The sequence below is a fragment of the Aegilops tauschii genome, chromosome 2 (genome assembly GCF_002575655.3).
Source record: "Aegilops tauschii subsp. strangulata cultivar AL8/78 chromosome 2, Aet v6.0, whole genome shotgun sequence".
Classification (NCBI taxonomy): Eukaryota; Viridiplantae; Streptophyta; class Magnoliopsida; order Poales; family Poaceae; genus Aegilops; species Aegilops tauschii.
The window spans coordinates 55,758,003-55,772,527 of NC_053036.3; the positions used below are offsets into that span (position 1 = coordinate 55,758,003).

General features: G+C 44.6%; 1 protein-coding gene across 1 annotated transcript; it reads right to left on the reverse strand.

Annotated features, from left to right (window-relative positions):
* Nucleotides 1-8,393: 8,393 nt before the first annotated feature.
* LOC109784574 (2-dehydro-3-deoxyphosphooctonate aldolase) lies at nucleotides 8,394-13,508 on the reverse strand. The gene is made up of 13 exons (XM_020343173.4): nucleotides 13,189-13,508; nucleotides 12,412-12,509; nucleotides 12,242-12,338; nucleotides 12,110-12,175; nucleotides 11,729-11,788; nucleotides 11,561-11,635; nucleotides 10,749-10,833; nucleotides 10,175-10,233; nucleotides 9,634-9,678; nucleotides 9,064-9,162; nucleotides 8,904-8,951; nucleotides 8,772-8,819; nucleotides 8,394-8,686 (listed from the first exon to the last, which is right to left on the reverse strand). The coding sequence occupies exons 1-13, from the start codon at nucleotides 13,225-13,227 to the stop codon at nucleotides 8,630-8,632; spliced, it is 876 nt and encodes a 291-aa protein (XP_020198762.1). The 5' UTR covers nucleotides 13,228-13,508; the 3' UTR covers nucleotides 8,394-8,629.
* Between the last annotated feature and the right edge of the window lie 1,017 nt (nucleotides 13,509-14,525).

Genomic DNA, 14,525 nt, shown 5'->3' on the forward strand with positions numbered 1-14,525 from the left:
GTAGCAAATATACTAATGTGTAATCTGTAGCTTTTAGTTTCCCTTCACTTGTAGCAGGAACATGTGAGCTCTGCGATACCAAATTACGTGAAGTGGTAGAAAACTGAGCTATGTTAGCTCAGTTTGTTGGCATTCATCCTAATCATTTCATATTCAGTTCAAATTTTTCTATGAAAACCTTATCTCCATGAGTGCTTACAGATGCTAATTGCATACAAGTATGTACAAGATATGTAGAGGAGTTTCTATCACTGATTTGTATAGTACTGAGTTGAATATATGAGCTTCTAGCTAATAGTGGGGGCTAAACTGGATTCCTTAATGGAAAAGAAACAATCAGCTGGAAGTTCCTATATTATCTTTCTCCCTTTCTTAGCTAAAATAGACTTTTCTCTCTAAAAGTGAATATTCCACACAATTCTAGGCCAAATCAGTTCTCGCTTGTCTTGATTAATAGTTTATCCAAGCTGCTCCAACAAAACCTAACGAACTCACTAGCCAGTCTCAATACAAGTTAAACCGTGTGTTTATGTGCAGGTGCGTCAGCAATTACAGAAAAGGGAATTAACCTTCATCTTCCTTCTGTGGAGGTTGTTATTTTTTTAGGATTGTCATACGTGCTCGGTTTAGTGCTCCTGGCAGCTATAATTGTTGTTGGTATGTGCATTGTACCACCTTCACTTGGATGGCTACTTCTCAGGGTTGCAAGGGGAAAGCCATATGGAAGATCAAGTTTGCCAATGTAGAACATGAATCTTAAGAAAACATTTTGGAGATATTGGCGACAGCAAGCTTGAACATGATTTCCCTTTTTACCAACATTGAGCATGTGATCAGCGGAAGATCAAGTTTTCTATACTGGTCAGTAAAGATTGTTTTTGTCAATTAAGTGAAATAACACTACTAGGGAAAAGCCTACACACAGAATCTTACCAGCAGCGCGCTTTAAAACAAGGCGCTGCTGCTACGTAGCAGTAGCGTGCTCCCACAAAACGCGCTGCTGAAATAATTATAGCAGTAGCGCGGCTGTTGAAAGCCGCGCTACTGCTATAATTGTCACGACCCCACCGCCAAGGTAGTCATAGCAGCAACGCCTTAATACGAAGAGCGCTACTGCTACAGATCATAGCAGTAGCGCCTTCTCACAATGCCCGCTACTGCTAAGTTTACTAAAAAATTTAGTCCGACCTCGCTCCAGGGTGGCCCAAGCCCTCGGTGCCTGAAGAAGCAGGGTCACGGCCTGCGGGTCGGGTGGTGGCGGGGGCAGGTCCTTGGCGGGGGGAGCCGAGGGAGTCGCGGGCGGAGGTGACGATGTCAGCGCGTCGATGGCCGCAGGAGTCGGCAAGGAACCTGAGGCGCAGAGGAGACCAGGGAGCGGCCTGGCCGGCTGGACGGGGAGGGCGTCCTTGACAGGCGATGCGGGCGGCCGGGCGGAGGAGGAAGACACAAGCTGGGCGGCCGGCGAACGCAGAGAGGTAGCCGGGATGACCACGAGCCCCACACTGGACGTATCGCTCGCCTCGGTCTCCCCGGTGGGGGGCAACGAAGGGGGCGGGAGCAGCCCCTCTGGCAGCGCAGCGAGGGACTGCCCGGCCTGTCGCCCACCCTGGGTCGAGGAGGAAGGCGGGGGAAGCGGCGAGGGAGAGCGGGAGGGGCTGTCCTCCGACCCGTCCTCCTCATCAGAGCGGTCGATGCGGGGGTGGTGGCGTCCGTGGTAGTCGTCCTGAGGACCCGGGTGGCCACCGGGGGGGCCGTCGTCGGTGAAGCGGGGACGCCCCACATGGTTGGGCGGCTCGGGGGCAATGCGGAGGTCGAATCGTTGAAGAAGACCCGAACGGTGGCACGAAGCTTGGTGGAGTCGAGGCATTTGACCTTGACCCGAACATCCTCCTCCTTGCGAAGGGAGAGCTCATCGACCACGATCACCTTGCCCAGGATCCGGGACATCTGACAGATGACTCGGTCAGACCTTGCAATGTCTGGGAGCCCGGCAATAAGGATCCATGCCGTGTCAAGGACGGCCACTGCCTTTGGGTCGAGGATCGGCTCGGAACATGTAGCTTTTAGTTTCCATTCACTTGTAGCAGGAACATGTGAGCTCTGCGATACCAAGCTCCATGAAGTGGTAGTAAACTGAGCTGTGTTAAGCTCGGTTTGTTGGCATTCATCCTAATCATTTCATATTCAGTTCAAAATTTTCTATGAAAACCTTATCTCCATGAATGCTTACGGATGCTAATTGCATACAAGTATCTACAAGATATGTAGAGGAGTTTCTATCACTGATTTATGTAGTATTGAGTTGAATATATGAGCTTCCAGCTAATAGTTCTCTGAGGGGGCTAAACTGGATTCCTTAATGGAAAAGAAACAATCAGCTGGAAGTTCCCATTTTATCTTTCTCCCTTTGTTAGCTAAAATAGACTTTTCTCTGTAAGTGAATATTCCACATAATTCTAGGCCAAATAAGTTCTCGCTTGTCTTGATTAATAGTTTATCCAAGCAGCTCCAACAAAACCTAACGAAATCACTAGCCAGTCTCAATACAAGTTAAACCCAGTGTTTATGTGCAGGTGCGCCAGCAATTACATAAAAGGAGGTTAGCCTTCATCTTCCTTCTGGAGGTTGTTATTTTTTTAGGATTGTTGTACGTGCTCGGTTTAGTGCTCCTGGCAGCTATAATTGTTGTTGATATGTGCATTTTATCACCTTCACTTGGATGGCTACTTCTCAGGGTAGTGCAAGGGGAAGGCCATATGGAAGGTCAAGTTTGCCAATATAGAACATGAATCTTAATTAAGAAAACATTTTGGAGATATTGGAGACAGCAAGCTTGAACACGATTTCCTTTTTTACCAACATTGAGCATGTGATCAGCGGACGATGACAACTGTCCAGCAAGGGTGAAATTAAGTGGGTGGCGGCAGAGGTGTTTAACAAATTGATTGGGGGCTCCTGCAAATTCTGGAGGTGATGCTATATACAATGGTTTAGCTAGATAGTTTATAATGTTTGAAGGTTGCTTATTTTTCCTTTCGATTTAAATGGCATGTAAAATGTTGATTCATTTTCTGTGGCCATTTTATTTTATTTTATTTTTCTGTACTGCTCAGTAAAGATTGTTTTTGTCAATTAAGTGAAATAATTTGATGCTAACAACTGTTGGTTTAGCTAACATACTATATATGTGATGCATCATCTAACCAGCTCTACTACTGAGTGGTGCTCTCTATCCTTAGATTTGCCCTCACCTATAAAGGATTTCAGTATGTATGATATGGCTATTTTTGCACTTAGCCAGCTACCTTACTGCCATGTATATGAAAAAAGACAGTCAAATGGGCAGCTGACTACCTGGCTGGCATTGCACAGGGACATGGCTAATAATACAAGCAAGCAAGTCATGATGGGACATGGCAATATAGCTGGAATACAAAATCAGGCCATGTAGAGAATAGGCATTGAGGGTCACTAAAGCTTCGTAAGAGTATCTCCAGCCGTTCGGCCCCCCAGGGGCTTGAGATAGCGCCGCCTGGGGGCGAACCGGCTATAATTTCGGTGTGGGGCCGATCGGGTTCCCAGCCACCGCCCCCAGGTCGCCCCCCAGACACCGTTTTTGAAACATAAAATCGACCAAACACGACACAATTTCATCCAAACTAGGCGATTTCATTGATATTTGTACAAAAACTTAAAAAATACAAAGTAACACACAAACTAAAAACTACATCTACGCCCAGCAACCGCCTCCTCCCGCCCTCTACATGCCAAGGAGCCTGTAGAACCGGGTGTAGTCGTCGTCATCGCCTTCGTCGTTGCCGCCGTGTTGGGTGCCGTCGTCGTCCCTGTTGCACCCCTGACTAGCGTCGCCGATGCGAGGGGGGTTGGACGGCCCGGGCGCTTCCTCGTCGTCGCTGTCGGGGATGACGACGCCGCCCTCCTCGCGTCCGCGGCGTCGAGCGGTGATCTCCTCAAAGGCCTGGCGCTGGCGCTCCATCTGCTCGCGGACGTAGTCCTCCTTCGCCCACTTGAGGGCTGTCTCGGCGGCGGCGGCCATGGCCTCGTGCTCCTTCTTCACGGGGAGCAAACCTGGCTCGGTCTTCGGCCTAACGAGGCGGTAGGAAGAAGGAGAGGGGTGGCCTCCCTCGTTGATGATGAGGGTGCCGCCGCGGGTGCGGCGCCCAAGTGGCGTCCCCTGCGGCTCCGGCTTGACGGGGCGGAGCGCCGGCGAACCGAAGGAAAGAGAGCCAGAGCCCGACGACGACGTGGTCGCCGCCTCCATTCGCTGCGGCGTCCAGGAGCTGCCGCGGCGGCGAAAGAGGAGGGGGGCGCCAGGTACTCCAGGCGCGGCGTGTTACCGCCCTCGATATACTCGAGGGTGCGGCCTGGGACGCCCCACCATTGGCGCCGCCCCTCGGAGTTGTGACGGTCGCGGGGCTCGACGCTGTTGGTGGCAGCGATCTGCTCCTCGTGGCGCCGCTCGAAGTACGCCATCCACAACGCGTTGCTGTCGGGGGCGTACCTCGGCTGGTTCCGCTACAGCTCTGGCAGCGAAGACCGGATGCGCACGATTTCGACGCGCCGAGTAGCTCGCGGGTGGCACCGGGACGCCGCCGGTGCTGAGACTCCAGGTGCCCGGCACCCGCATGTCCGGGGGGCGCCGGGTAGTCGGCCTCGTAGAGGAGGCGCGCCTCGTCCTCGTGCATATGGCGGCGGCCGAAGCCGTTCGCCGCCGCGCCGTCGCCTGGGAAGCGCTCGGCCATTGCCGTCGGCGGGAGAGAGAGTGGGAGAGAGGGGCATCGGCGGCGAGAGGTGGAGAGAAGGGCGTCGGTGGTGAGAGCTTGTGCGTTCACCGGCGAGGGAGGACAGCTTTTATAGCCGCGGATGGGCGGTGGGAGAGTTGCCGCCGTGTGCCGCATGGCGGGAGCTGGCGGGACGCGTGTCGCCGCGCCTTCACTGCGCCGCCCGTGAGGCATCAATGGAAGGCTGACCGGCGTGGCAGCGCGGCAGCCTTGGCATTGATTCCTGTAGGAACCGAGGCGACGAGGACGACGAAGGCGGCGAGTCGCTGACTCGCCGGACCCACTCCTTTTCGCGCCAAAAATGTTTCCCCCGGCGCCCCCAGCGCGCCGGGTTCGGCCTGGGTCCGCCGGCGCCAAATTCGGCCCTAACCGGCGAAAATTGGGCTTCTAGGGGGGCATGGAGGCGCGGCTAGAGATGCTCTAAAACCCTAATGCATGAAAGGGGGATAACCATAGGCTAAGACAAGGCATGTGCAAGGAGGGTTTGCTTGCCTGGAGTTACAACAGCCTGGCAATGTGAAGTATTCTCATAAGTGTGTCAAGAGTAGGATTCATACTCATAAGCGTACTCGCCAGAGGTACCGGCAACAAGATCTATCGGAGGAAGAAGCAAATACCGACAAGAAAAGGAAAAGCAATCAAAAGTTCCAATCCGGTGCTCAAGCAATTACGATGGATGTCAAATTAAATTGTTTGAAGTAAGTTATATTTGCACTAGTCAAATAAAATGGAGAGTTAGAAAACATAAAACAATTGTTGTCTAAAAAAACTCCACATACATATTGAAATTAAAATTGACTTACCAATGATGAGTAAAGTAGAAGTTGTTAAACATGCATGATAATGCAATGAATGGATTCTATGCGTTTTTTTATTAGATGAATATAAAGTTTGTCATTTTTCAGTTTTAAAATGGATTAGTTAGGATTTATGCAAGTTTTAAGTAAATTAATGTAATTTAATTAAGGGATTTTTATTTCTGATGCAAATGGATATTTTATGCATGAGATTGTTTTAAACTTACTTGAAGTGTATCTATTTTCTAATAGAGAAATAAAACAGAAATTTATTGGGCCGAAACTGGTTTTGAGCCGGCTATCCAACACACACTGAGCACTGAATAGCGTTGCAGCACACTGGACCAAAGTGGATCGGGTCGTGGTCTTTCTCTTGTGCTTGACCCCCTCTGTGCATGTGCGATGTTCGGCTCAAACCTAAAGGTACACAAGATAGGAGTGTTAAGAAGTATCCCATCCTCGAGAGAACCAAGAAGGCACACATAAATGATATAATTCACCTTAGCATATATGATGTCGTGTCCCTTGGCGATGGATCCAATGCCATGGTGATGACCCAAGGATACTCCGCACCAATTGTCGAGGTGGAGGTATCTCAAACTCTAGGCGAAACCCTTGCCCAACGGGGGAGTCGATACCAACGATGATGGTGCATGTGCACTTCTTTCTCCTCCTTGGAGGCATCGTCGAATAGTTCATCTCTACAGTAGGACATGGATGGCTGGATCTTGTCCGCGACGGCTACTGGTGTGGTCGGACCACCTCCCTTGAGGTTTGGTGTGGGTGGTGATGTGAGGCTCTTTGGGTGAAACCTTTGCCCGACGGTGGTTGGTGCTGACGACGACATAGGAGATGTTGTCGAAGATCTTGTTTCACATTTGCAGTTAGGTCTTGTGAGCCCTTGCCAGTTGGTTGTGTGGTGGTGGAGTCTAGTTTGAGGTTAGGGGTTCTACACGCTTGTTGTCTTTTTTTTTGCATGTTTGTCATTCTATCCTTCAATTGTGATGTTTTTGGCCTAGTTTTCCTTATAAATTGAGTCATTCTATTATTCTTATTAAACTTGGAGGAGCACACTATCCTCTTTGATGAGGTTAGAACAATGTTTTTGGGGTAGTTTCGCTTATAAACCGGGTCATTTTATTAAGGAGTTTAATGAAGTTGCAAGAGCACACTGTCTATTTGCCGAGGTTCGAAAAAAAAAAAAGCCTTGGAAAAACAGTTATAGTGAAATTCTTGAAATTTCGTGTGCAAAACTTTCAAAGATAAGTGAACCTCCAAAGCCTTCAATAATGAGGTTGTGCAACCACATAGATAGCTGCGTCTTTAAAGAAGCATCTTCCTGCTTCTTCTTGCATATTCAATTGATTTTGCTTCATGTATGTACTATATATAGGTCACCCCACTTGTGGATGGAAATGTTGTAGGAGTACATGTTATCAGCAGACTTGACTTTTTGCTATTGCCGATGACCCAAAAGAATCGGCAACAGTAAAGAGATTCTGGTAAATAGCAGTCACGATCCTCTTTGATCCCTTGGAGAGCTATATGGAAGAGCTGATCATGTTTATGTTGCCATATATTGTTGGCTTCAGTATGGTAATTTATCATCAATTTCATTTTCACAAACAACTAATTGCTGATGTATCAAGTTATAAGCTTGATTCGTGGCTGTCAATCTCCACCCAACTTAAGTGCAAGCCTGGTGTAAATTGCACTGGAGAGAAACTTCACACTACAATTTCCTCCCGGCTGTAACAAATGCTCACTCTGCCATTAACAGATTCAGATAGGAAAGATTTACCTTTGTCAAGAACCATATGACATCCGATGATTTAGGGCCTGAAAGGCTTATACTGAAACGAGAATGCCTTTGGGCACTATTGCTGCATAACCGATCCTTTGGCTAAACAGGAGAAAAGAGATGAATATGTATTTGAAGCAGTTGGTTGGCATAGGAGTATGTTGAACAGAAACCCAATGCTTGAGGATGCACGTGCCGCTGATGGTTCTCAAGATCAAAGGTGACTCTTGTCACTAGCAGTTGTAGCTTCTAACTTTGCAGCCAGCCTAATTCTTCTTCTATTGTAGCCTGGGTGATGTGAGTCAAGTATGCAACAAGGGATAAGATAGCATGAAACTGAAACTTGTTGATCAAAGTTCCATGGGCTTGACATCGGGAATTCGCAAGGTAATTGCAATTCAAATGCCTGGAATGTCAAAACTTTCTTCAGAACTGGAAGTAAGTTGGATGCTTCACTTCAGGTTTACAATATGTGATGTGAAGGCCTTCAATTTCAAGGAGAAAAAACTATTGGAGCAAAGCCAAATGCCCACCAAGAAAGTATTACTAGTGGACGAAAGCAGTAACATAAGTGTTTTTTTTTTCTTTTCTGAACAAGCATAAGCGGTTAATTAACTTGTACAGTATAAGATTATTGTGTAGCTAACTATTGCTAGAAAGTCCATTCAGATTTCCAGCGTTCCTGCTGAACACTTATTCCTTGTGTTTCTGTGTTCCGCCGTTACCTCGAAGTAGATTCCTCTTCTTCTAAAGTTGAATATACTCGGTGTTCGTTTGGTCCCCTAATCATCAAATCCGTTTGCATTTGCAAGAACAGCTCTAGGCATTGTGATTTTTCAAGGGGAATTTATGCATTTAGCATTGTTCGCAACTGTATTAGTTTATCACCAGGGATAAACAGAGGAAGCTGCTATCATCATGCTCATGCAACCGCGTGTGTTTCTTTACCCTGCTGTCCGATTTAGAAAAATGTGCTCCAACTGAAACACCACAAATCAAAAGCCGACTTCTTTTGGATTGACTCTCGAGACAAGGTGATTCAAAACAGCAATCTGTGGCTGCTATGCTACGCTTGGAAAGGAACTAATACATGCAGGCAATCGAACAAAGCTTGAATCCAACGGTAAATGAAAGTACCGCATACAAAGAGCCAACTCGCCTGGACACGACCACATTGGTGAAACCAATTGGCAGCCACATGGTTATTCCTATCGCTATCCACTGCCAAATCATTCCTTGAATGGAGTTAGGTCGATCTTGAGCGGTTTCTTCCCTTTGGTGACTCGCTTCGCACAAAGAGAAAGAGAAAAATGGTGAGCGCTTACAGAGAGATTTGGCCTCACTATACCCAAGCAAGGATGTCTAACTTACAGCGATCGCAATCAATTCTTCCAACAGCTCCTCCAAATTGCGCAATGGCTACAAACAAATGTGCACAAGAGTAATAAGTGATCATATCATCACACATGGTTGAAAATGTCTCAACAGTGATGGAGAGGTTACCCATTGAGTTGGCCCGTCACATGGTGAATTCAGGGGATCATCATGTACCTGTCATAGGATTGTGAAAATAATCTTACAAATATTGTTGTATCTCTATGGATCATAACAAAAATGAAAGGTACAAGGAGCAAAAAGCAACATGAGAGCTTCATCGACCTACCTCCATGAAAATACCATCCACACCAACTGCAACAGCAGTCCTTGCGATGCATGGTATGAGTTCCCGTAAGCCCCCACTTGCAACCCCGCCACCATCAAGCTTACAAAACAGAATCAAGTATGCCCAGTTGAGCAAAATTAAAATCCTCAAAAGACAGTTAGTTTGGAAGAGGTTTAATTAGGTCATCAATGTTTTAGTAGTTGATCACACCATCTTAGGAGATGGCTACACAGAAGAACCAAAATATAAATAACCATAAAGTCTGAATTGCTTAGATATCACGCCATGCATGGTTTTTGAGCTTTGGCCATGGATCATGGTTGCAGAAATATACAGGGATGGATCAGGTTGGAACATTGCCACATATCATATAATCCCTCCCAGTCCATAGTTTTTATCAAACTTTCACCACCATTTTTTTTAAACATCATGATGTTATTCACAAATTGACATGATTCTGCCAAAGGGAAAAAATAAAGAAAAGAATCATTTGCTTAAGGTTGAGCAAAAATGTCTGCGAGGACAATTACTCTAAACCAAGAGAGGCATATTGGAAATAGGTGATTATACCTTTTTCCCAGCTGGTTGTTGTAGAGCATGTGTTACATCAGCTACCTGAAAATGCATACTTCTCTATCACTGATCTATGTCATTGTTCAAGATACACTTGTAGTTACCACATAACATGATATTTGAGCATACACAAATCGAGAATTCAATACAATTCAGCTATAGAAAGGGCAATCATCGGGTTCATGTCTAAATAACCTAAATCCATTATCGAGTAATAACAACACAAAATAACACAAAAGCGACTACATCTGCCATATTAAGGCAAGTGTGCCCCTGGAGGAAAAAAACTCGATGCTTAATCACTTAATTCACACTAAAAAAACAACTACCTCCATTATATAATAGAGCTCCAATGTTGCAAAATAGGTTAATACTATCTTTTGCAATGACATCCGGATATACCCAATGTCACCAATGATAACCTTTTTTCTATTGTGGCCGAACACCAATGATAACCTAGGCAGAGCTTCTCATGAATAGAACCAACCTGAATATGTGATTGTGCAATTGTGGACAAAAGTAAGGTGATAATACTTACAACTGGGCAATTTGCTTCCCTCAGCCACTCAAAGTTCCTTGGATCAACAATTAGATCATCTGTGTGTGCAATGAAAACAAAACAAGATACTGCTAAATCAGTTAATCTGCTACAGCGAAACCATGAACATAAGTTGCTTGTTGCAGGAAGACTAACGCCTGATTCTCCTTTAACCTAAAAAGGTAAGCAGACAAATGGTTGTATTGCTCACTTTATTTTAGGGCAACTGCACTGCATGGTGCCCCAACCTGACTAGCAGTATGTACTACTATTAGTAAATTCAAACATGCTAAAATGGTAAATGGCTAGGGACACAGAGACATTTGAAGAGCCAGTTAGTCCTCGGATATCACTTTTTCATGTATTTCTCTTCATCTAGCTGCTCCATTGCAACAATCATTATTCCCCATGCCACATCATATCCGATTGTCCAGAAAGAGCAGGATATCCTAGTCAGTACAGTACGTTTCCTGATAATTACATAACATATAATGTAATATGATATTATGTGTTTTCTCTTATTTATTTACTTCTGAAGCAGGTAGTGCAAAAAAAAGCCAAAAGATGACTTAACTGTAGCCAAACATGGTGCCTCGCTCACAGACCATCACATTTTGATTTCCAGCAAGTCTAATTTTCTCCGTAGAGTTGGCCATAACCTGTTAAGGTACAGCCATACAGGATCACTTCAACAAATGTGCAACTTACAACATTTTCCATTGAAAAAACATCTAGTTAAGTAGCACAAGCATGTAATTGGTATTTGGATACAGAAAGCTCCGTCTTGAATAATGGCTAGCTGAACTTCTGAAGAGAAATGACAATTCACAAAAATGACAGACTAAACTGGAACTGATAGTTTGTTTTACACAGTTAGTTAGACATCATGTTGGATTAATAAAGAGTAGATAAAAGACCCAAACAAGCGCAACTTCAACTTTGCCTGACATTCAATCTCATAGAGAAAGAAATCATATGATGTGAAACTTCCCTACACAAAGGACATTATTGAACAAACTAAGCATGGATTTTTTAGGCTAACGCTAAAACAGACAATGTCAGCAGCAATAACGCAGATAGTTGCAACAATAGTACTCCTATTTTTATCTGTATGAAGTGCCCATGAAACATGAGATTCTATCTTTCTATTGTTTAACCAATAGATAGTCAAACAATATAAAGGTTTAGTATATATGCCCCGTGTTTAAATGTGCTTTTCACGCTGTCACAATTTTCTTGATAGGTACAAACAATATATTGGAAAAGAAATTTATGGTTAAAGTTTAATTTTATCAAGGTGCCAACTCAAACGCACCTTATAAGAATCAAAACATGGAGTACTACATTACAAATTTGGGAGGACTGCCAGATAGAAATGCATCTTACAGACGAAGCACAGAATTGTCCTTTCTTGATATTGATAATTTTCCCAGTCTTAGCCGCAGCCACTAGAAGGTCAGTCTGTTGCCATAAATACTTATATTAGGCATGTTGAACGAGATATTAAAGAAGTACTGCAGTTTTCCCAAAAACATGCATAGATTAAAGTTGTACCTGGCGACAGAGGAAAGCTGGAATCTGTATAATATCAGCAACTCTTCCAACAGCTTCACACTGATTTAGTGAATTAGTTAGAAAGCATCTTTGCCTTACACTTCAGAGCAAAGGGCACAATAAACGCATGTAGCAGTACAAATTCAACATAAAAAGTCTAGCAATATATTCAAACAAAGATATTTTAAATTGAGACACGTCATATTCAAATGTAAGAAAAAGTGACGGTACCTGTGGTACAGTAACATTTCATAGGAAGGAAACATAACTAATGGACTCAGTTAAGTATGCAGAAATATTAAGTGAGCGACACAGAAGAATTTGCTAGCAAAACAGAGAAGAATTTCCTTGCATACAGGATTAATAGAATCAAATGGATACCTGGCAGCTTTCATGCACGTCGGTGACCACTGGAAGATCATATGCGGCCTTCACCTTTTCAAGGATCTGATATAGCAAGGTGAAAAGGTTAGAACGGGAGAAAAAAAAAGGTCTAATATTATTTTGTCATACCTTTAGGCCTTGTTCCAGACCAGGACCGCGGAAGGATTTCGACGATGTACGGTTTGCTTTATCAAAGCTTGATTTGAACACAAGAGGCACCCCAAGCCTGCCATGGAGAAAAAAAAAACAGGTTTAGTTTGGCCCAAGAGTAAACAGAAGTATGGTGATTGGTTGTTTACTTGGTCGTGATGGCTTTGATGTGCTTGGCCATCTTCATGACATGTTCCTCTGATTCAATCACATTGGGCCCAGCTAACAAGAAGAATGGTTGAGCAGCCTGGTGCAAGAATCAGAGGGGTCAATTCTCGCATATATGACGTCTTCAGCCACTGCTAGTGTCATTCATTTATATGACGACAAACCAAGGACATGAGATGAGCTCCCAAAAGCAATTTTACTATCATCCAAGAGGCAGAAACACAGCACTCGAAAGGAAATTTCTCTGTAATCACTCAAAGAAAACACAAAACAGAAATACCATTATAGTCATACCAAACATCTCAAGGATTGAGCATAGTCAATAGCGTCACAACACCAGCAAACTTGCTAAATCATGCGAATTTCAGCGGAACTATTTCTACATCATGTGAATCTCAACGGTGACCTGCATTCAAGACTTTCAGAGAGCATTTCAATTGACTTAATTTGACCAGCACCTCACCAAGAAACCTAACAAAATGCGGATTATTTTGTATGCATGCCGTAACTGGTAAGCTAAGCACCACGCAAGGCCTAATAGAATGCACTAACTGTCAGTTTATCACCTGTTATCCACAAAAGAAAAGGACTGATCCAACAACTCCCCACCACAAGAACCGTAACGCCTAAAGCACCCTTGGCGAGAAACAAAGGGCAAAGAAGGTCTGAACTGAACCCGCCACGGCACCAGCACCCGCAGGGTGGTCGACGAAATGCCGCACCCGACATGACACGCGGCACGAGGGCATTCTTGTTACCTTGAGCTGGTTGTAGAGCGCCACCGACGGGGCGTCCATTCTCCCCCCTCCTCCTCCCTGCGGATCTGCGGCGGGGCTCCGGTTTCTGCTCGGCCGGGGCGACGAGGATCCGGGAAAGTGGGGGGCTGAGGAGGAGTTCGTTGGCGAGGAATCGGGTCGTCAGGTACACCGGAGGCAGGGCATGGAGGACGGTGGCGGATGTGGATGAATGGGGTACGCACGAGCAGGAGGATGCGCTGGGAGTGGGATCAGGCGGAGCGGGGCAGAGAGCACATGGGGATTGCTGGAGGAGGATGACGGCTGTCGGTAGATCCGTTCGTGAGTCGGGACCGGTTCCTACTATTATAAAGTTTTGATCAAATTTATATTAAAAAATATCAACACCTAAAATATCAAATATATATATATATATATATACCATGAAACCACATTTCATAATGAATATAATAATATTGATTTGACATTGTGCGTGTTACTATTTTTTCTTATGGATTTGGTCAAAGTAGCGGACAAAACTTATATGCAGATTAAAAGGGACCGGAGGGAGTACATGGATGAACTCGGGTGTGTATGCACCTGATTTGCTCAAAAGATATTAGTGAACAAAGTCAAAAGTCTTAAAAAATTGACAACAAACTTACATTATGTCGTCCTCGTGTGTAAAAACTTCGCCCATTCGAAACTCCCATCAACCTTTTGGCCAAAAAGACAAAAAAAATTGAGAACAAAATAGTGCGGATAGTAACCTCTATACGGTGCTGACTTTGTTTTTCTTGCCCACAATATCATCAAAGTCATTCCTTAGCGAAACTTTTTACACGAGTATAAACACTTAGCATGTTTGTAGCCAAAAATAATAAAATTTGGCCTTTTTGTAGTTACTATTTTTGTTTTGGAAAAACGGGTGCATATACACCGAGGTTCCAAAGAGAGGAAATGAGCTCAAAACTGCATACAAGTTTAGAAGATTTGTATTCACAAAATTTGTTAGTACACGTGAACAATTTCTCTATAAACGGTACACCTCCCAGTCAAAATAATGGACAGCCCATATGAGGCATTGGACACGAAGTTTTGGCTCTAGGGAGCATATTCTTCCGGGTGAACAGTAAATTAATAAAAATCTAAAAATCTGTTTTTTTAGATGTTCATGTTAGTGTAACAAGCGTGCTTGCCAATTTTCATGCGCAATGAGATAGCAATGCTTTGCCAATGAAGAAAAAAAATTAAGTGTGACATTTGAAGTCAACATTTGTCGTTTTTTTTTTGCAACATGCTTAAGCTTTTCTCCTAAAAATCTGCAGGTAACATTTGGATGTGACAATGAACACACACAC